The sequence below is a fragment of the Felis catus genome, chromosome D4 (assembly GCF_018350175.1).
Source record: "Felis catus isolate Fca126 chromosome D4, F.catus_Fca126_mat1.0, whole genome shotgun sequence".
NCBI classification, from domain to species: Eukaryota; Metazoa; Chordata; class Mammalia; order Carnivora; family Felidae; genus Felis; species Felis catus.
The window spans coordinates 18,101,510-18,124,918 of NC_058380.1; the positions used below are offsets into that span (position 1 = coordinate 18,101,510).

Consider the following 23,409-nt stretch of genomic DNA (forward strand, 5'->3'; position numbering starts at 1 on the left):
GATGAAAAGTAACCCTACAAGAAGAATTAATTTAGAAAAGGCAAATTCGAGTCATTTTGGCTTCTATGTATCTTTAATTATAGGACTCCATTTATGTAACCCATAAAAAATTCCCTTCCTCTCCCCGTTGTTAACATTCAGTTCCATTTGAAGTTTAAAATATCTCTTTCCAATACATTTTGTAAGTGAGGTGTCCGTAACTACTAACACGGCCCTGATCCATCCATATTCGATGGTGAGGGTATAGGTATTCCCGAGAACAAAATAACATGGCGGAGGATGTAAGTTGACCCCTGAAGGAGACGTTGACAGCAGCCGTCAATATCCCCACGAGAAGACTGAGTTTGCACGAGACCCAGCACCGATGAAACTAAGGAAAACATGGAAGGTGACGCAGAGGATCACCCAGAACTCTCCAGACAGAGGGGACACTGTGGTCCTGCCCCCCCCCCCGCCCATAAAAAGGAGACCATAAAAATGGGTTTTCTCGAGAAAGGCAGGCTGTATCCCCAGCTTGACAAGGCTTCTGCTCACACATTCTCCTTGGTGGGGATGCGAGCAGCTGGAAGCCAGTAACTGTTTCTGAAGGCTTTTTTCCAAATGTGTGACACTCTGAATTCTGACTGAACGTGCCCCATTTCCACCCAGACTATGTTCTCACAGCTCAAAAGTCTGACAATACCAAGGAACCAGAGCTAAATAAACATCCTACTCTGGATACCACCTTCCGAGACAGTGCACAATTCTAGACTGTTTAGACTTTTCCGCCCCCACCCCCCCCCCCATACACACGCATGCATACAACACGCGAAGCCAGGAAAATTCATCTTTGTCCTTAAGCCAACCCTCCTCACCATCCAAATGCCAACTTGACTTAGAGTCAACTTCTAGGTTTGGGATTGTTACCTTTCCTTAATCCCATAACAGCTGCCTCTCAGTGGTCAAGCTAAATCCATTTAGTTTATGTCTGACTTGTGGATCTTCGGGGGTGGAAAAATTTTTTTTTTAATAATCCTTATTCTTCAGAATAACCGGTAATAATGAGAAAGACTAATGGGCATTCATAAGCTGTTATAAGACATACTTCCTATTCTATGCATTATTCATTTATGCAAACTACTGTGAAGGTACCACATTCACTGTGCATCTGGGCTGGAAAGGTCCCTGGACCCAAGATTACATTGGTATGCACATTTCTGAGGCTTGGTTCTGTTTAACATTTTCATCAGTGACCTGCTTAAAGGAGCAGAGAGCAAACTCATTAAATTCCTAGATGGGAGGGATGGCCAGAACATTAGAGAACAGGATTAGAATTTCCCCAGCCCTTGCCAAATTAGCAAAACTGTCAGAGTCAAATATGTTCATCGGGGACAGGCAGGAAAAAGTAAGCTGCCCAACTGTGAGCTGAGAAGTAGCAGCTTATTTAGCACCAGAACTGAAAAGAATACAGATGCAAACATAGACCCGAAGCAGGAAACAAACTTACCCAGGGGAGCCACTGGTGTTCGCTGGGGCCCTCCCACCCCCTTTAAAGGGTTTCAGATCCCCAAACAATGGATTGCGGAAAGCATGAAGCCCCCCTCCCCACCGGCAAGAATTCTAAGAATTTCAGCGAGCTTTGCTTTGTAGTGGCACCTCTGAGATTCCTTATGTCCCTTAATTAGCCTGGTTTATGGTTCATTTCACTGCCCTGCCCGGGTTGCCCTATAACAGACCATGTCTCTGTATAACGGAGGGGGAAAAAAAAAACCCATTTCCTCACCGAGAGCAAATCCCAGCCTCCTGCCGAAGGGTCTGGCTACGTCCTTGGCTGTCTCGACTCTTGTTCAATCCTTCCTTATGGAAGGGACGTGGCTGAATTCGGCCCCAGAGTGGGCCACAGATTGCCAACCCCTGCTAGACTCAGCATCAGAATTTTTGACTTTTGGAGGGTCTCTGCTGCCATCTTTTCCAACGAGGTCATTTCACACCTGCGGAAATCAGAGCGCAGAGAGGAGAGCGCTGTTTATGCACGTTCACAAGGCAGTGAAGCCAGGGTTAAAACTTCGAACTAGAAACAGATAGCCCAGTTCCCAGGCCGGTACCCTGTCCCCTGCATCATCACTAGGCTATTTCCACAAGGTTCTGGCAATCCCTGGTGAAGGGGCAGAGCCACTGACAGAAATTTTGCCACAACAGGGGCCCCCGGGCGGCTCAGTCAGTTGGGCGTCCGACTCTTGGTGTCAGCACAGGTCATGATCTCACGGTTCGTGAGTTCGAGCCCTGTATCGGGTTCTGCTCTGACAGTGTGGGGCCTGCTTGGGATTCTCTCTCTCTCTCTCTCTCTCTCTCTCTCTCTGCCCCTCCCGTGCTCGCTCGCAGACGCTCTCTCTCTCAAAATAAATAAATGAAATTTTAAAAAAGAAAGTCTTCCACGATAACTCTTGGTGCAATGCATTAGACATATAGTGTGTAATATACAGTAGTATTGTCTTGAAACATCGGAGGATTCAAGGGGAACGCTTGGCTATAGGTTCAAGCAAGGCCCTACCGCCAAGAGGCAGACTTTGTGAACACCGAAATAGAGCCTGGAGTACGTTAGGAAGGAGAGCCGTGCACAAAGTTCAAAGGACATAGTTTTGTTTAAGATCCAATTAAAGGTGACATACAATCTTCACGTACCGAAAGGAATCTTCTGAAAAGGAGCAATTGTTTTCCACCTCCGACTAGAAGGAAAAAGAGCGGAACCGGGGTGTCACGGGAACCTGTTGGTCACAGGCATGGCGGGCCAGCGGAAATCACAGAACGCCCTTCATGATGGGATCTGGGAATTGGCGTCTTTCCGGGAGGGTTAAGAGGAAGGGAGATAGATTGACTTAGTGACTCTCAAAGTCCTTTCTCTCTCATTAAGTCCCCTGAAAGCTGCAGGAGAGGGTCCCTTCTCGGAGCCAACAGGAACACACGGAATCATTGTACCTAACGAGAACAGGACAGTTTCTTCAAGAGGGTCGTGAAGTGCGGAACACAAAGTGGATACTGTATTGGAAAAAAAATAATTGTCCAGATTTCAAAGGAGTCTCCCAGATGACGCTCCCTGACATTGGCAGGCATTTGGGGTAACTCATGGAAAACCTATCATTCGAGGGATGGAACCTCGCGGCCCCTTCCAAACGTACGCGTGTGGACACGCTTGAGGCCCTCCCCTCGGTAGAGGCCCGGGGGTGCTTAATGGAGACGGGTCTTAATCTGCACTTTGAAAACCTAGCAGCTTGGGACTATACTTCCTTGCAAAGCAGGGCCAACTATTTATGAGAACTCTGATTTTCCTAGCTTTGATAAAGATAAATCAGTGCATACACCGTGTTACTAATTAACAACAGTGTAACCTGGGGGCGCCCGGGTGGCTCCGTCGGTTAAGCGTCCGACTTCCGCTCAGGTCATGATCTCACGGTTTACGAGTTCGAGCCCCAATTCAGGCTCCGTGCCGACGGCTCCGAACCTGGAGCCTGCTTCGGATTCTGCGTCTCCCTCTCTCTCTCTCTCTCTGTCCCTCCTGCTAGCGCTCTCTCTCTCTCTCTCTCTCTCTCTCTCTCTCTCTCTCTCTCTCTCAAAAATAAATAAAAAACATTAAAAAATAAAATAAAAAGTGTAATCTGTTCAAATATCATTTCTGGACAGTCCACGTCACAAACCTATCTCAAAAGACTGTCTCAGGCCACAACTTTTCCAAAGCCCATTTCTCCAAATGATGGACTCTTGATAATTATGATGTCTCATTATTCTCATTGTCTTCCAGGTGATCCAGGAACCTGTGCTTCATGCGGTATGGGGTATTACATGTGAGTCCGGCTGTTCTTTTCTGTTTTCATGGAACTAACTTTTCTGCAGTTTAAGCATTACTGACTTAATCCTAAATCCAGTGATTAAAGCAGAGAGGCCCTGCGGCCTGAAGCAACTCTGCCCCGTCAGGCTATTAATGAACGATTCTTGGATTTAGCAATAAGAGCCCAGCTGTTTTCTTGACTCAAAAGGAGGCCCTCTTTTTCTTGGTCCTGGAAGTCACCCAACCTGACACTGGTGTCTAGGAATCTTGCCATGGGTTACCAGGATTCAGACCTTGCTGTTCACGGACAAACCTTCATAATAGACCTGACCCCCCAAGCAAGCTATTCCCAAATGTCTGCACGGAGACCTTGTGCTTAACGGGAGTCAGGAAGTCCGGGAGGAGGCCAGGTACGTGGGTGGCTCTTAACCATTTATTGGGTAATGAGAGACACAAGACCACCAGATTAAATGCAACACAGATTAACAACCACTCCCAAAGTTCTCCAATTCAAACCTACAAATCAAAGATGGCATGTCTCAACGTCACCTTCCGTTCCTATTCTAGTCTGCCTCCCAGGGCACATGGGCGCCTATCTTGGAAGAAAAGCTAAGAAGGCAGAGAAGGAAAGGAAGGCCTGGATGATGTATAAGATGCCTGGTTCCTTCCTGTCATGCTAAGAACTGGGGGGGGGGGGGGGGGGGGGGGGGCGGGTTGTGAGAAACTCCCACCCAGTTCGTCTCTTCACCTTTCCGTGAATGTTGCCAGGGACACGGGACTGACATTATTCTCCAGAAGAGAAAACAATCTCCGAGAGGCTCTCGGTTCCCTCATGTGGCCCCACAAGCCAGTTGGGGGGCGGGGGGGGGGTGGGTCCGGGTTTGGGTCACCTCGACTTTAGCGGGCTGGTTCCTCCCATCACCAGGCTGCCTTTTGCCTCCATCACATTCGAGAGGCCCGAGGTGTGGTACTGGGTGAGAAGATGCTGAAAGGGGTGCGGCGCTTGGGAGGGAAAGGGGAACCCGACAAGCTGAAACCCAGCGAAAATAATCAGTCCGCCTTGTCGTTACCGAAGCTGATGACAGTAAATGAGCAGAAAGCCATCTGTCAGCACATTCACGGTTGGCCTTTACCCAGCACGTGGCCCGCCACACACCGCCTCAGGCAGAGACGAACAGCAGAGATGCAAGCACTCCTTGGGGAGGTCACATGGTTGGGAGCCCAGAATGTTCCTTGAAGAACCAAAGCGGGAGAACTTAGACTCTCAGAGAGTGGCCGCGCAGAAGCGGGCGTTCCCACTTTGTTCTTCTTTGTTCCTTTTCTCTGCATCCCTCCGGCTTAACTGCACCCTTCCTCGTGTTGACACGGGAGCACACGCCTTGACCTCCTCTGTCACCTGACAGCATTCTGGTCATCCTCGGGGCCAGCCCTGCCAGGCGCTCCAGCTCACTGCTGGCCAACAACGAGAAGGCTTCGTAACCTCCTTTGAGAAGCAAATACACCACAAGAAAACGCCCCGTATCACTGAGAGTGAAACGTGAGGTGTTTCTTTCAAGAAACACACGTTTATAACCCTTTAGAATGGTTAGGAACGGGGTAGAATGAGTGACACCCTGTGTGATTGACGTTATTAACGAAGAGATGCAAAGCTTTCCTCTGGTATCTTGTCCATGCTGTGAAATTCATCAACGGGCAAAGGCCAACTTGATTCTGCTCCCCCTTCAGATGACCCTGTAATTCAGTGGAGTCTGAAATACAACATTCTACCGTAGCATGAGAACGGACACCAGGCATAACAATATAAATACGTGACAGCTAAGACACTTCACCCTTACTAATCTCGTGGCAGACATTTTGGTAAGCCACTTGAACTCTACTCTGAGCTGTTTCCAAATGTCTGCCCGGAGACCTTGTCCTTGACAGAAGTCAGAAAGTCCAGAACGAAGCCAGTTACTTTTTATTAGTTCTTAATCATCCTCTGGCTCACACGAGACACAGACCACCAAGTTCAATGAAACGCAGATTACAACCACTCCCAAAGTTCTCCAATTCGAATCTGTACATCTAAGATAGTATGTCTCGGGGCGCCTGGGTGGCGCGGTCGGTCGAGCGTCCGACTTCGGCTCAGGTCACGATCTCGCGGTTCGTGAGTTCGCGCCCCGCGTCGGGCTCTGGGCTGACAGCTCGGAGCCTGGAGCCTGCTTCAAATTCTGTTGTCTCCCTCTTTCTCTGTCCCTCCCCCCACTTGCGCTCTGCCTCCCTCTCTGAAAAATACATTAACATTAAAAGAATTCAAAATAAATAAATACACGAGTCGTCAATGCATAATCAGTAGCCCATAAATACATCTCGGTGCTGCTTCCCTTCGCCCCAGCCTCTTCACAGCTGCCTTCATGAAGGGTCCCTGGGGTCCAGATCAACCTTGTTTGTTGAGCACATAGACCAAGAGAAGGTTTTTGCCCTTGAAACCCACGTATCTATACCTATTAAAACACGATGAGCGTACATATGTGAGGACACTGAATTCTGGTGGTTAAGAGAAACACGCCAACGTGGCTCACGGAAGAAACCCCATCTCCTCCCCGTAGGTTTCAGCACCACTGTCATAAAACGTGTCCCGAGAGGACCTACGGCGAAGGATCTGAATGCAAACCGTGTGACACGAACTGCAGCAACTGTGACCAGCAGGAGTGCTACTCGTGTGAAGAGGGCTTCTTTCTCCTGGGTAAGTGTGACAACGGCAGGGTGCAGAGGAAGAACAAAGGCTCCGGGGCCTCACCCGGACAGGAGGGCACCCGCCTGATCGGTCTGAGTCTTGCGCCTCTCGTCCGGGGACGGACTGTAATTTGGTTTCAGAGTAAGCATTAGCCCAGACTACTTCTTTCTGCTTCTATTACTGTAGCGGAGTTCCTATTTCACTAATTAATTGCAAACATCTCCGAGCTGATGGAAACAAGAGTGAAGGGGGCGGGGGGGGGGGGTGGGGGCGGGGGGGGCGGGAGGGGGGGCAGGAACACCGAAGATAAAGGCCTTGAGAGGAGTCACCTGAAATATCCAGAACCATGACTCTTCCTAAGCACTGTAACAGGTAAACAAGATCCTCTGGTCAGTTCTGGATGGTTAGGAAAGAAATACACTACGAGTCTTGCAGTCCAAGAACTAATGGTCCAGTGCTCTCGAATGTTTGTGGGAGAGAGAGAGAGAGGGGCAGACAGCCCACCCAGATCTCCAGTGGTTCTATATGGACACTATTTTATTTGTTCAGGGCCCTGAGAATTGGCTAGGCTCTTAACCCCTTGAGCTAATAACCAATTTAAATTCCCCACTAAAGGCGGACTTTAAATGTTGGATTTAAGACCCGTTCCTTGGTTGAAATAAGCTTACTCCAGCTTGGTTTCTTAAAAAAACGAACTCAAAAATAAATACACATTAAAAAAACTAAAAAAAAAAAAAACCCACAAAAGTTTAAAAGGAAAAGGTGGGGCGCCTGGGTGGCTCAGTGAAGCGTCCGACTTCGGCTCAGGTCATAATCTCGCAGTTGGTGAGTTCGAGCCCTGCGTCGGGCTCTGTGCTGACAGCTCGGAGCCTGGAGCCTGCTTCAGATTCTGGGTCTCCCTCTCTCTCTGCCCCTCCTCCGCTCATGCCATCTCTGTCTCTGTCTCTGTCTCTCTCTCTCTTTCAAAACCAAACAAGCATTTAAAAAATTTTTTTTAAAGAAGTTGACAAACAAACTCCAACAAAAGTGTTCCCGAGACGCCCCTCGGCCTGTTTGGAACTTGGCCTTGCACAGAGAACCAAGCCAAGCCAGCCAGGGACCCACCTTCAGGCCCCCTCTCTGCATTCTCACGTAGGCGGCACCTGTGTGCGCAAATGTGGCCCCGGCTTCTACGGCGACCCGGAGACGGGAGAATGTGAGCCCTGCCACCGGGCCTGTGAAACCTGCACTGGCTTTGGCCACCAGCAGTGTCGCACGTGCCGAGAAGGACTGCAGCTGCGGCAGGGGACGTGTGTGGGTCCCGCACGGACCCCGGTGGAAGGCGAATTCTGGAACGGTATGTGCCTCCCGAGAGAGAAAGCAGGTGCCTGGCCGCCTTCTCTGCCTCCCTCCCTCTTTAACCCTCGCCTTCGGGATGTCCCAGAGATGCAGGCTGGGCAGGGAACAAAAGCTGGGAGTGGGCGTCTAGTCTGGGCCGTTCCCGCGGGCTCTGATGCTCCCAGGGTGGGGAGAGGGGAGGAGGCTGTGGTCGGTGGGCATCTGTCCTGGAGAGAAACCCAGAGGGCGGCTCACGGGTGGCGTGGCCACCGGGTTTCTATCCCCGCGGAGGGGACGGCAGAGCTCGTAAGAGAGTCGTGTAGGGCAATCGCCCAGCGACCACTGTCTCCAAGATTTCAGAGTGGCTTCTGTCACGTCCGTGTATCTCCTTGTCACGGTAAAGGGCAACGGCCGGTAAGGGTGGGCGTCTTCGGTTGGACAAGGAAGAACCTCTCGCAAGTACCGGAGCTAAAGCTGGGTCAGCTGATCCTTCCGGCCGCTTGATCAGAACTTACCATCATTCAAGCTTGCCTTTTCAAAGCCCCGCCACCCCCACCCGCTCCGGTTGCAGATGGGGAAACTGGGCATCTTGATGGGGGCAGGAGGGAAGATGCGGGAGCTTGTGATCCAACAGCGAAGGCCTGTGTGTGTTCATTCCTACCCGCGTCCTCGGAACCGGCCTCCTCACCCTGGAGCCACGGGCTTCCTTGCAAGGTAGCCGCAAACTTCGATGACCTCTCGGTGTCTGTGGTGGTTAAAAAACAAAGCCCTCATCCTGCTGGGAAAAAAAAAAAAATCTGACTCACATTCTATGCAGAGACGCTCTCAGTTTGATTTCAAGGCGAGGATTTGTTGAAAAGGTCATTTCGGTGCAGAAGCCATGGGCGCCGAAGGGAGGTCCGCCGAGGATGAGTCTTCTAAGGGCTGGGGAGAGGGATCGATCCGGGGCCGGAGAAAGGCTCTTGCTGGGTTCCAGAGGAGGGACATCCAGGGCCACTGTCCACCACGAGAGTGCCACCAATGTGACTTACAGGAAAAGCAGCCCGGAGATCATCGCAAACCCAGCCGCCAAAGGCCCCCGAGAACACGGGCCAATTTCAGAGACGTAGCCGGGAAGAAAATCATTCAATCCAGATTGGGAGATCTTCCGTGAATTATAGCTGGACCAAAAACGCTGAAAACGAGTTTGTCTGGCATTCAGGCATTTAAGAGGCAGCGCGAGCCAAGAGGGAAATAGTCTGGTGCTGTGTTTCTAGCTCAGAACATCTGTATTTTATCTGGCATCCAGATGATGAAAAGGTCCAGGGAGCCAAGAGTCAGAGCAGACTTGATTCCCCAAATGATTACATGTCCCTTTCAACCGGACTACGCGCTTCGCAAGCAGAAATCAGGCCTGGACTGTTCCCCTCCGTTGGAGCACCACACCCACCCCTCTGCATTTTCTACTATCAAAAATATAGTGTTTTTGAAGACAGGAAGGCATTAGTCCATTTGGGGACTTAGCACTACTAAGGGATCGGGGAAGCAGATGAAAAGGTTTCTCACGGCTGGACCAAAGCAGTAAAGTCAATGGCATGGCTGCCCTTCTCTACGATCTAGGAAAGAAGACAGGCAGACTGTTAACAGAGGGGGAAAAAAAGACGCGTCTTTTCGGAGCACGGTGCGGCTGAAGCTCCGCTTCCCCAGCACGGTTTAGACCCCCCGGAGTGGACAGGAAGTGGGAAATGTGCCCCATCGAGACCCGGGAGCACTTGAGCCAATGCCAACAATCTTTCCCCCTGACTTCTAACTCTCAAAAAAACAAAGTTGAGAGTGTAATCGGAGAGCAGAGGGTTCCAGAAAACAGCCACTAATTAGCCACCCCTTTAAGATGATGCAAAGCAGATTGCAGTCATCCGGGGTCGACTCCTGAGGGAGCCCGGGCAAATTACAGATCGGCCGTAAAGGAATACAGCTGCCCAGGTGGTATCAGCAAGGTGCCGTCGCCGTTTGAAACACAGCTCAGATCCAGGCAGGGAAAGGAAAATGGGACTAACTTCAGTCCGTGCCTTCACCCGCACGACTTCCGCGGCAACGGTGAGATCACGTTTGCATCCAAAGACTACCACTGCCCGCGCTGTCTACACCAGCACGTGTTGGAGAAGATCCCGTGCAATAAAAATCCAACCGGAGTTCACGGAACTCCTCTTTTCATAAGGTGGCCACTCACAACGAGAGTGGCCACGGTGGGAGGCCATCATTCTTTGTTCATGACGCAGCCGGTGGGAATACTTCCTACCCTAGGCCAAGGACGGAGATCTCCCCACACGTTGGACCCTGCCTGGCAAATCCTCCAGCCGAGACTAAGTAATGGCCAAAGATGGCCACTCAACTCTGTTCTTCCTGCCAAGAATCCCTCGCACAAAAGTAGAGATCGCCACCAGATCCCCCGTCCCAGTGACTGACGTATCGTGGAGGCCACTTAGTTCAGCGTCCCTTCCACAGCAGCAGCAGAACCGACATTAAATAGGCTGCCGATGGCTTCACCAGTGACTCAGGCATCACAGACCTACCACTGGGGCAAACATTCAGGCGTGGCAGGCCACGGCTTCGGTTGGTTTCCTGAAACCGTTGTTGGGAATGGAAACAGCTTATTCTATTGCTGTTAAATCATTCGGATTTTCTTAGGCGGTTTTCCCCCTGGGAGTGCCGGAAAGTCCTAAGAGTAATTCCTGCACATTTCCCCTACCCACCTAATTCCATCATCGATTAAAACCGTGTTTGTAGCAGGCTCTAATTACATCTTCTGATGATGGTTTAATCTACAAAGCACAGACACAGTGAATTAACTTTTTATCTTTGACCACATCCTAACAATTTCTCACTAGCCTGTCTTTGGATCTTAATTCCGATGCCCTGAGGAAGCCTGAATCCCACAGTCAGTCATAAACACTGAGAGCCATACGTAAAAAATAAATCTCAATAGCGTGGAGATACGTCGCCTACCTGTAACTCAGTTGTAGAGAGCTTTAAAGATGCCCCGAAAATCTAACTTTTAGAAGGACTTTCTAGGTATATATAGTTGTCTCACTTAGAAGTGAGGGTCATGATCTTTCGGTTCATGGGATCGAGCCCCACGTCGGGCTCTTAGCTGACAGCGAGGAGCCTGCGTGGGTTTCTCTCTCTCTGTCCCTCCCCTACTCATACTCTCCTCCTCTCCATGCCCTCCACCCCCCCCCCCAAAAAATAAGTAAACTTTAAGAAAAAAAGTAAAGCATATAAATGAAATAAAATAAGAACGTGGAACTACCTCAGGCAAGTTCATTTTGAGAATTAAATGAGAACACACATAGAGCTCCCAGGACGGACTATGACACAATAAAAGTTAAACTACCATCCAACCCTGTAACCTGATTCTGGTCTTAACGCAGGAAATACTAGTTCACTATCTAAACAGTCTTCCTACGTCATGAAAGCAAGTAACTTTGGAGACCTAAAGAGTAATACAGTTCTGGGAAAAACAGTCCCAGAAAGAAGGTACCAAATAATGCTCAGCTTGGGACGTCTAAGAGCCAAGCAGAGTCCGGACTTAACTAATAAGGTGTATAAAGATGTCAATGACAGCTGTATTTAGAACCAAAAAAAGAGGGGGGAGGGACGGGGTAATCTAAACATGTAACGAAAGAAAAAAATTAAGTGACTTATGGTTCATGCAAACGCACAAACCTTTAAAAATAGTGTGTTCAAAGAATTTTAATAGAAAGGCCTATAAAAGTTATACTATTAAATATAAAATGGAGAGTCAGTATCATCAGTCACAGATGTAAATGATTACGCAAACATATGTAATTATACTCACACGTTCAATGTAAAGACGGGACATCTATGTGCTAAAGTTGATGCTGCAGGCATTTCTGGGTGGGGAGATGATGGGCAGGACTTCTCTTATCTTTTTTGTATTAAAAAAAAAAACTTTTTTTTTTTGTTTTAAATAAAAAAGAACCTGCACCCACTGCAAACCCATCTTTGGTGAAGACCTGGCCACAGAAACGACGGCGGAAGTTTCCAATCAAAAGAGGTAACAGGGAAATAGGGAGGAGACGACAATCACAATGAAGCAAGGAGCCTCTGTGATTTAGAAACCAACCCGAGACGCTGGGCTACCAGGAGCAGATGGGGGTGCAGAAGTCACAAGACAAAAACCAGAAAGAGGTGGTGACCACAACGTAGGTGCTCGAAGGCCAAAGACGGGGAGGAAACTCAGCAGGAGAGTGTTCTGGAACACATAAGGGTGTTCCTGATGTGCTGAGTGGTTCTGTCTGGGAGACGCTATCAAGAGAAGCCCCTGTCCTCGCAAATCTGTAAGAATGGGCTTAAGAAAAAAAGCACCTTTTGCCTTCCCAGTCACCGTAGTATGACTTGAAATAGCAGGGACTGGAAAAGAACTAAACGGTCACCAGTGGTTACCAATTGGAAAAATGAACTATGATTCACCCGTGCAATGGAATACTGTCGAGGCATAAACAAGAATGAGGGGGTTCTTCATGTACCGATAGAGAATGGTCCCCAAAATACAGTATTATCCAAAAATGTGATAAACAGTGTGAATAGATAGTTTGCATAAAAAGGGTGGAGAGAGGGGCGACTGGGTGGCTCAGTCGTTTAAGCATCCCAGCTTTGGTTTCGGCTCAGGTCATGATCTCACAGTTCTCGAGATCGAGCCCCATGTTGGGCTCTGTGCTGGCAGTGTGGGGTCTGCTCGGGATTCCCTCTGCCTCTCTTTGCTTTTTTTTTTTAAACTTTCTGAATGTTGCTTATTTAAAAATTAAAAAAGCAAATAAAACTTCTGTTTTATATGGCTTAGCTACACTCATTTCTCAAGGACAGACCACAGCATTTCCCTGGTCAAGGAGAATTTTTTTTTTTCTTTTGAGGTCTTGTCCAGTCCAGAATTTCTTGAGTGAAAAAAAAAGGAAAAACTACGATCAAGGTCAAAATTTACTTGTGATTAAGTCACTAACCTTTGATACAAAAGAGCAGTGTCTGGGAATGACGCTTGGTTGCCCACAGTTAATGCTGTTAACTGTGTGTATAGAGCACCCTCTCGTGGCCATTTCCTGACATTACAGAAATGTATTCAAGCCTATGACAACCTGCCCAAATGTGAGATAGTTGTAATTATAAATACATACGTATGTGTAGATAGATACATTCTAGCTTACAGAACAGTGGGAAAGTTCTTTAAAACTCATATCTTTGCAAATTAAAACAATAGTATAAAAACAATAAAATCAAAAATTCAACTCGTGGGGGGGGGGGGGATTCAACCCCTGATCTAGACATAATAATATTAAAGGTTTCGATGCTGTCTCAAAAAGCTTTTTTCGCTATTATTTCAAGAACTGCCCTCGGCCATTAAGTATCTTTTTTTCTGTTTTATTGAAATCTGACATACAACCCTATGCAGGCTTAAGGCTTACCACGTATGATGTGATGCTTTGATATACATATGCGCTGCAAAATAATTACCACAATGAGGGTAATACATCTACCATTTCCATTGTTACCTTTCCTGTGTGTGTGTGTGTGTGTGTGTGTGTGTGTGTGTGTGAAAACCTAGTCTCTTAGCAGCTTTCATGTGCACAGTGCAGGACTAGCCATAGTCACCATGCCGCACATGACATCCCCAGAACGAATTCATCTTATAACCACAAGTTTGTGCCTTTGGTCCCCTTCACCCCTTCTCCCCAGCTGCGCTCCTGATGCTGGAAACCACCAATGTACTCTAGGAGTTTGGCTCCTTTCTAGATTCCACGTATAAGTGAGATCATACAGTGTTTCTCTCTCTCTCTCTCTCTGACATATTTCATTTAGCATACTGCTCAAGGTTCATTCATCCATTTGTCCCAAATGGCAGGATTTCCTTCCTTCTATGGGTGAATAATTTTCTAATTGCATGAATACCCCACAACTCCTTTATCCATTCATCCATCGATGGACACTTCGGTGGCTGCCATGTCTTGGCCGTTGCAAACGACGCAGCAGGGAACGCCGGCAGGCGGGTATCTCTTCAAGATGGTGATTTCATTTCCTCCAGAAGTGGAACGGCCGGATCACATGGTGGTTCCATTTTTAATCTTCTGAGGCCCCTCCACACCGTTGTCCCCAGTGGCTGTGCCCATTCCCGTTCCCACCAGTGGCGCACAAGGGCTCCCTTTCCTCCACGATCTGCATTTCCCTGGCGACTCGTGAGGACTGCTGTCGGCAACAGAATCGTTGCTCATCTGCGCTGCCTTCTCTTTTGGGTGAAGTGATACCGTCAGGTTAAAAAGGCCTTCAGGGAAACCCCCGGTCCTGCCGAGGGGCAGGAGGGCAGGAGGACCACCGGCGGGAGAAGCCCAGGATGGGCATTCGCTCTGCACCAGGCTAACTGAGCTCTGAGCAGCTCCCCCGAGGGAGACTACACCAGTCAGTCTCCTGAAAAACGAGGGCGTATTGCTCTCCCCAAACTGGGACAAAAACTACCACTTAGCACAGCAGGATGATCATTTCCGGCCGCACATCTACATCTACATCCGCACCGATGTCTATCTACCCACCTCTGAACCTGGTTTCCTCCGGAGCAAGTCTCAGCGGCTGATCCACCGTAGCTCCTTCATAGAAAGCCCGCAATGCCTCCCAGGGCCACTCCAGGTACGGAACAGAAGAGAGAGAGAGAGAGAGAGAGAAATCGAGCCAAAGGCGGGGACCCGGGGTGGAATGGTAACAAAGGAGGAAACGGGGAGGAAGGAAGCAGAAGGGACTACCGTTTACTGAGCCACTCTGCACCCGCATCACACACACGGTTTCATTCCGTCTTCGCGACGGTCCTATAAGGGAAGGACCATTTGCTTTTTCATCCCAGAGACATGGAAAGTAGGACTCTTCAAGTTTCATTGCCGTATCCATGGTTACCCTCCGTAAGTGGCACAGCTGGGCTCTGGAGGCAGGTGTCACTACAGAACCAACTATGGCAGACTGACCCTCGGGAAGAGAAGCCGCAGGACGCGGGGGAGGGAGGGCGGGAAGGGATGCGAATGGGAAGATGCCAACAATCGCTGACTGAGGGTCAGACTCATTCGGATCACACATCCTGAGCCAGAACTTCCTTTTCTAATTGCTCCCCGCTGTGGGACTCATGCTGATCCCCAAGCCAGGCTTGAGACTCCGTCAAGATCTCCTGCACCGATTCAGTGATGTCGCTAAGGCTATTCTGCAGGTCGCTGAAACTGTCCCGTGGACTTGCTGACATCCTGGAAAAGCCTGGCCGGCAAATGCTCTTGGAGGGAAAGGGAGAGAGGAACACCTCGAATGTTTCCCAGGTTAATGGTGGGTTGACCTCGGGTGGTCTGCTGATCACCTGACCAACCAGAAAGCTCGACGGTGGCTCCATCGTGTGAATGTTTAACGATGATTTGAGAGGACGCAGAGTTAGGTTTGCTTCCCACAAATGGCTACTCTGAAGATCACAGAGACCAAGCATTGCCCGACCATGAGACCTGGTTCCAAAGAACAAAAAAAGAAAGAAAGAAAAGGACAAAAGTTCCTCCACGAAAGGCGCGATGAATTCTCAGTTATCCTCTTAGACTGAAGAGAAACGGCCATCCAAGAATCTTGGGGAAAGAAGGGATGACCTTTAACCAGAAAACTCTTTATGTGCGCATACACACAAGCAATACCCCCACAGACGGCTGACAGACGAAGGAAGGAACCTGTTGTCAGTTCAAACATCCCTTTTGGGTCGAAGGTTATTCTGTCGGTGGATTTGCAAAGCATGTTTTGATAATCAATGGTCAGCGGAGAAGGAAGAGGAAAAATAGATGAATAAAGCCCACCATGTAGGCAACGAGGGGGTACCAGTGTTTAGCCAATGTAAACTTGAAGGGATTCTATTCGGGCAGGAAGGCGGAGGAAATTACCCCCCAAGACCCCTCCCCACACTGTAATAATGCCTGTTCATAGGACACTGACGTCTGGTTTCTGTCCCCACACAGACATTTTGAGAGGACACCAGCCTTGTCATCCTTCTTGTGAAACCTGCAATGAATCTGCGACCCTGTGCACTTCGTGTCCAAAAGGTCAGTGTGGAGGGTGACAAGGGGCGGAAGGGGCCGAGCCAATTTGCTGTCCCTTACGTACAGGTATCGGCATCTTTACGTAAAAGGTTTGCAGGACTCGATCTAGTCTCCTCATTATTCCTATCACAGGGAATGCAGGGACCCAAACAGTGACCTCTTGTAAAAACTTGCTCTCAGAGGCACCTGGCTGGCTCAGTCAGTAGAGCATGGAACTCTTGATCTTGGGGTGGTAAGTTCGAGGCCCACGTTGGGTGTAGAGATTACTGAAAAATGAAATCTTTATATAAAAAAAAAAAAGCTAGCTTTCAAAGGAAAAAGAAAGAGGAAAGGAAAGGAAAGGAAAGGAAAGGAAAGGAAAGGAAAGGAAAGGAAAGAAAAGAAAAGAAAAGGTTCTTATCCAAAGGCATGATGAGGCTATCTGTTGATTTTGCCACAGAATTTGTTAGGGTATCTGGGTACATGGCATTTCTAAAAGTTCCATTACTCCCCCCCCCCTTTTGTTTAGTGTTTTTTTTATTTTTGAGTGAGAGAGAGAGAGAGAGAGAGAGAGCACCAACGGGGTAAAGGCAGAGAAAGAGGGAGACAGAGGATCCAAAGCAGGCTCTGCACTGACAGCAGAGTCTGACAAGGGACTCGAACTCACAAACCATGAGATCATGACCCGAGCCAAAGTCGGATGCTTAACCGACTCGGCCACCCAGGGGGCCCTAGAAGTTCCATTACTCTTTAAAGTTCATTAGCCATGGGGTGCCTGGGTGGCTCAGTCACATACGTGTCCAACTCTTGGTTTCAGCTCAGGTCGTGATCTCACAGTTGGTGAGTTCGAGCCCCGTGTCAGGCTCTGTGCTGACAGCATGGAGCCTGCTTGAGATTCTCTCTCCCTGTCTCTCTCTGCCCCTCCCTGCTCATGCTCTCTCGAAAACAAACATTTAAATTAATTAATTAGTTAATAATTACTTCATGGATGTGTGTGCTGTTGGACCAGACACATGATGACCGTCTGATCTGCCTTCTTCCCTGCGCTTCTAGGCACGTATCTGTTGGCCCAGGCCTGTGTCTCCTCGTGTCCTGAAGGCACATGGCCCTCGGTGACGAGTGGTAGCTGCGAAAACTGTCCAGAGGACTGTGCCTCCTGCTCTGGAGCCAATCTTTGCAGAAAGTGCCAGACTCGGCCAGACTTCCCTCTCTTCCTCCATGAAGGCAGGTGCTACACCAGATGTCCTGAGTAAGTGTCCCTCTTCCTTTCACGTCCGGGTCTGGTTCATCCTCCTGTACCCGGAGGACAATCGCTTCTCGTACCAAAGAAGCCCTGTCCCGTGTTCCTGGTCACAGAGCCGCCGAAAGTGTTCCCTCGCGACTCTGACATCACTGTTGGCTGCAGCAGCCAAAACATACAGAAGGCCAGATGCATGCTTCGCCCTTGTGACTGCTACATACACACATTTTCACTCTTGCAAAAATACATTCTTTTTCCACCTTGTCTCTAGTTGCTTTTTTCCCATCACAAGAGTCAGACCATGATGGGCTGTGAACACATGAATGAATCTCTTCTTCTGAAATGTTTATAGTAGGTGAGGTAGGAGGTCTACATCATAAATATAGAATAATACCTGGTTAATTATTTATTGATTCCTCATGGTTCCCTCGGTCCCCTGGTTTCTAATTCCTTCTCTCTTCCCATCAGTGGCTCTACCTCCAGGATTTAACAGGGAAGCGGAAAACATCAAATGGAAAAGTATATCAGGAAACTTACAATGACGAACAACAGAAATCCTAGGTAGAATCCTAAGTAAAAGTGTCCATCCTGAGACAAAATGGGGTAGATTTTGTCACGTAACAAGGAGTTTAGAAATCCAGCGTTGGTTACATGAGTGGCCAACGCTTCATTGAAAACCCACAACCTTTACATTTTGCTCTTGGATCACGCTTAGCCTGTCCTCCCCGGAGCCCCTTCACATCTCATTAGCCAGAAGGCATCACTTGCATTTCCGAAACCGATCTCGGTCAAGAGGGATGGACACAGAAGGATCGGTTTAGGCTAAACACGGTTCACCCCTGGATACCCCCATAAAATCAGAACCCTGACAGCCAGGCAGACTGGAAAGAGGAAGACACGAGAAAAGTTTGGGGACGTGACCGACAGAATCTGTTGTGAGGAATTCGAAATTTCATTTGCTCACTGATTCAAAAGAACTCGATGACAGATCCACAAGATCTATCTCAGTAGTGGAGAGAGAGAGAGCATTAGTATCTGTATCCACTACCGAGACAGAGCCTGGAGGTACAGTCATAAGTCACGGTACTCCAGGAGCTCCCAATCTAGCAGAGAAGCTAAACACATTCAATTCAATTCTGCCGATAAATATTTAGCACCTACTAGGTGTTGAGAATCGCTATTGGAAGCTAAGGTATGAGCAACAGAAGGAAGTCTGAGCCTGCAAAAGGCTTACAATCCAGTAGGGGAGGTTTATATCCACGAGTGTCATCCTTCTCAGGGCCCAAATACACAAAAAGGCGAAGACATTCCCAGGGAAAGGAAACCACGTAAAAACAGCTACTTGTCGAGTCTTGTGATGTCCCGACACCGTGCTAAGGGCTTCCAATGTATGACCTCACTAATCCTCGCAAGAATCTTCTTTTCTGCTGTTTCAAGAACGAGGTAGCATGCCAGGATCACAGAGCTAATCCCTGGTATGGCGAGGATTTTACCCTAAATCTCTCTAGCACTTAAATGTATGTGCTTAGTCATCACACAATGCCACCTTCTCATCTAACTGGGGTTTCTTTTTTTAAAGAACAGCTTACGTATAATTTAACACCACGCAACTCCTTCATGCCAAGCGTACAATTCAATGGCTTTTGGGCTATTGCCGGAGTTGTGTAATCGTCACCACGATCCATTTTAAAATACTTTCATCACCCCAAAAGAGAAACTCCGAATTTCCCCCATCCCTAAACAACCACTAATTTACCTTCTGTCTCAATAGATTTGCCTTTTCCTTGATATTTCACAAAAATAGAACCCTACAAAATGTGATCTTTCGGGCCGGTTTCCTTTACTTGGCGTATTTTCAAGGCTCCTCTCCAGCCGGGTATTTGAGAAGAGGCTTAAGAGTGAATAGCTCTTAAAGCATTTTGTCAGGCAGACAGTAGGGGAAGGGAAGGAAACCGTCAGCCGGGGAGAGATGGAAGGATGATGCAAGAGAGAGTCAGAAAACTCCCAGCCCAGCCGCTTCAACAACCACACTCCAGCCTCAGCAAAGCTAGCCAAGACACGAGAGAAAAACGAAGGTGAAGCCCCGTAACCTACTTCCCAAAGTCCATCACTGACTCTTCGTTAACCTCTACCATGGTGGGACTCAACTGACTGCTGTTATCGTCACCTTACTTATTTAATCATTCCCACCCTTTGCCAACTCCATCTTGGATTCTTTGAACGTTACGGGAATTGATAATGCAGTAAAGCGAAGAAGGAGGAGCAGTGTTTGGCCTCCCTCCAGTGAGCTGGTGGCTCAACGCTACCCCAAACCAGGATCGAGCTGCTCCTTGAAGCAATGGGACACCATGCAGATACACAGCAGCCAAGATATTCTGTATTTTTTGAGCGGTAGGGAAGCCACCGACATGGCCCAAAAGTCCTGTAGACTACAGAACCGTGAGCATGTGCCCTCTGCTTTGAGTAGGGTGGGTTCCTTCCAGTAGCCCCACCCCCCCATTCTTGTGTTTATAAAAAAAAAAAACAACAGGGAAGATAAAGTCTGAGGAACGTATAATATCTAGCTTGGCTTGGTGGCTTTGTTGCTATTTCTGAGAAAACACCCTTATGGGTGCAACCCATCCTCCAACAGCAGTCAGACTTAGACCAGGACTACAACCTGCAGTGAAATGGCTGCCAAATATTCAGAATTACTTACAAGTCAACCGTAGTGGCCACGACTTTTTCAAATATGGTATATGCTCATGAAAGAGGAAAGCCTGAGTAGCAGCATACATCATTTACAGCGATTGTTTAAAAGGCGACCAAAAAAAACAAAGTGTGCTCAAATTCACCAAATAGGAATGATTTGAAACTCTGATGGCAGGAAAACAATCTTCCGTCAAGCGCTGGCTGTCACTGTCTCAGGTGTCCATAGAAACCAGGTAAAGCTCCACAACCACACAGCTCTTGTGACATACATGTATCTGGGTCGAACAACCTCCATATAAAGTACTTTGAAATTAACAATGTAATACAAATGGCCATTTCTTCTCCAAAGAGATATTCTTTTTCTTCTTAAATGAAAATAACACGGAAGTAAAGCATCAACAACAACAAAAAAGTTTTGTAAAGGTGAGGAGAACACAGCAGGACCAAGTACTGGGCAGGTCTGTGGAGAGACGGCTGCTTTTAGCAAAGGGGTTCTGCAGAAGAACCTTCCGGCTGATTCCCAACAAGTTCCCGAGATTTACGTATTTTTCAGTTAGCAGTTATCTTCAATAGTGTGTGTGTGTGTGTGTGTGTGTGTGTGTGTGTGTGTGCTTTCTTTTTACCATTTGAAGTGAAGAAAATTTTATGCTAGTGAGGAATCACTAAACAAAATATTGAAAAAAATAATATCCAATTAAAAAAATTTTTTAATATTTATTTTTGAGAGAGAGCGAGCGAGCGTGGGGGGGGGGGGCAGGGCAAAGAGAGAGGGGGACAGAGGATCCCAAGCAGGCTCTGTGCTGACAGCAGAGAGCCTGATGCGGGGCTCAAACTCACAAACTGTGAGAGCATGACCTGAGCTGGAGTCAGATGCTTAATTGACCGAGCCACCCAAAGAAATAGCATCCATCTGAATCTTTCTCATATCCCATCCCTTGGACGTTTTTCTGTTCCTCCTCATTCTTCCGTGTTTTAGACTCTTGTGATTATTTTGACGCAAACTTGACCCGACCTGCTTAACATTTTGTGTTCTTTTTTGACTGAATCCATTCCTTTTACGTTAGCATCTCATAGGACATCCACTGACTCCCCTAGGAGAAGAATCTGGAACAGGTTCTTGGTGCTGCACCTTTTCAAACTCTATACTCGAGCCGCTCGTGTTCAGTGTCCAGAAACAATTCGGTAGGGACCTTGGCCAGGCAGAGCGCTGAAAATCCCCCAGAGGTCAAGTGATAGCCCACGAACCAAAGCCTCCAACCTCTAAGCACAAGACTGGCTCCTTAGTCAGTCCCCCTCCTAAACTACAGAGTGTGGCTGGCCCCACCCTGAGTCATTCCTTTCTTCAAAGGATCAAATGTGGTCCATTGGGTCTCAAGGAATAACAAAGACATTCACACCCCTTGGGAAATTCCAAGAGTTTAGAAGTTAGCTGGGGAGAAAAGCCAGGCCTCTCTTTGGGTGAGGCCAAAGCCCTCACTACGTACACAAAAACAATGAACCCATGAAACTCTCATTCAGGTAGAAGACGTGACATGCTTGAGAATGCACTAATTTCCTTACCTTCAAATTTCTCAAATTCAGTCAAGCTCTTGTTGGGCATGTAACACATTTCTACCCACTGTCCTGCCAAATTCACTTTTAAGAGACTGACGTGGCTGGACACAGTTGCATTGGCTTTGACTCTTCCCCACTGTGGACCAAAACAGCTAAGATACTCGTGCATAAGGAAGCCTGGTCCTGGCTTTCATCTGGATTCTATTGAGTTCTTCCTCTTCTACTAAACTGCTTCTCCTCCAATTTTTCTTTCTCGCAACCACATAAGGTACGTGAGTTTTATTCACGCCTGTCCTATTTTGTCCTGTTTCTTCCTGATACATTCAATACGTTTTTGCTTACTGAATAAATACCAAGGGAGAGCCGAAAGAACGATTAGATAGATGTAAAATGCCTTAATTAATTAAGACATCAAGTAAAGACGCCGGCAGGATCCCTGATTGGCATTCGGATTCAGACGTGACTCTAGGATATTGAGTAGTTGCTGCAATTTTTCACCCTTCCGTGGATCCGTGTCCTCTGCTTGTCAATCTGCAGCAACTCCCACGGAGACAGAATGGACTTCCCTGACCCTTGACTTTGGCCAGGGTTGATTCAGCCAACGGGATGTTAGCAGAAGGCAAGCAGAGGCTTACCACGGGTGTGCCTGGATGAACCTGCCCTCTCGCGCTTCTGCCGTGACTAAGAGAAGAATGTGCCCCACGAGGTCCCTGTGCCAGGGAGGACAAAGTGACGTGAAGACGACCTGGGCCTAGTGCGCACCTTGGGGCCAAGCCTCCTTCCCCGGAGCACATGCCTGAGCTCTTCTAGTACAGTGACACGAGCTTCTCTGAGCGTAAGCTCAGCCTAAATCTGGCTCCCCACAGACGGACAAGGGATGAGCTCTGGGGTGTTTTGTTACACGGCGATAACTGACTAACGGAATGCAAATCACAGAAAACAACTGGAATAGGTACCTATGACATCGGAAGCCCACGTTCTCTAGACTGGTTTATGATTTCCCTGCTTCTGCAAGTTCCAGCTCTTGCCTTCAGCTTTTCTCGTCAAAGAAACGACCTCTATTCCCCTCGTCTTCCGAATAGATTTGAAAAGGTTGAGGCTTTCAGATTTGCTGTGCTCACTGAGCAGTGAGAGATTTCTATGGCACGATAATTTCATCATGCAGGTGTACAACGTAGATACAGACATCAGATTCCACCTGGAAGAAAGCCAATCAGATAAACATACATTCCAGTAACAGCGACTCCAAATACGTTTGCTGCTGTGTGCAAAGACCAGACGTGTGTGTTTCACAGAAGCCCCCAGAGGTTGGCTGAGAGCAGCCAGAAGCAAAAGTGGTTCCAGTCTGACAGGGCCTTAAGCCTTGTGAGCCTTTTAAAAACAGTTGTTTAACTTAACTATTAACATTGCATATTAAGTATCAAGGTAAGTAATCTCTTAAATTGAAATTCTTCATTAAAAAATGGGTTGAATAAATACGTTTTCTCCTCGAACATTAGACTCTGATTTCTTTTTTTTTTTTTTTCCAACTTTTTTTTTTTTTTATTTTATTTTTGGGACAGAGAGAGACAGAGCATGAACGGGGGAGGGGCAGAGAGAGAGGGAGACACAGAATTGGAAACAGGCTCCAGGCTCCGAGCCATCAGTCCAGAGCCCGACGCGGGGCTCGAACTCACGGACCGCGAGATCGTGACCTGGCTGAAGTCGGACGCTTAACCGACTGCGCCACCCAGGCGCCCCTAGACTCTGATTTCAAAAAAAAAGAAAGAAAAATGATGGGGCACCGGGGTGGCTCGGTCGGTTGAGCAACCCGACTTCAGCTCAGGTCATGATCAGTCACGATCTCACAGTTTGTGAGTTCGAGCCCTGCACTGGGCACGTTGCTGTCAGCACCGAGCCCACTGCATATTCCCTGTCTCCCTCTCTCCGTGGTGCTCCCCGGCTCGTGCTCTCTCTCAGAAATAAATGAACCTCTTAAATAAAGAAAATAAAGAAAAAAAGATCAGGAAGTAAAATG

At 48.0% G+C, this 23,409-nt stretch overlaps 1 protein-coding gene across 8 annotated transcripts in view; it reads left to right on the plus strand.

Annotated features, from left to right (window-relative positions):
• Window positions 1–23,409, plus strand: part of PCSK5 (proprotein convertase subtilisin/kexin type 5) — a 461,238-nt gene that overhangs the window by 406,871 nt on the left and 30,958 nt on the right. For 7 of the 8 annotated variants that reach the window (XM_023243354.2, XM_045043151.1, XM_045043146.1 and 4 more), the window contains 6 exons: window positions 3,776–3,818; window positions 6,391–6,527; window positions 7,654–7,854; window positions 11,815–11,892; window positions 15,848–15,931; window positions 16,961–17,156. In XM_023243354.2, coding sequence (XP_023099122.2) covers window positions 3,776–3,818; window positions 6,391–6,527; window positions 7,654–7,854; window positions 11,815–11,892; window positions 15,848–15,931; window positions 16,961–17,156 — 739 coding nt within the window. The remainder of the gene's footprint in view (window positions 1–3,775; window positions 3,819–6,390; window positions 6,528–7,653; window positions 7,855–11,814; window positions 11,893–15,847; window positions 15,932–16,960; window positions 17,157–23,409) is intronic. The other variant, XM_023243355.2, reaches the window with a different exon arrangement.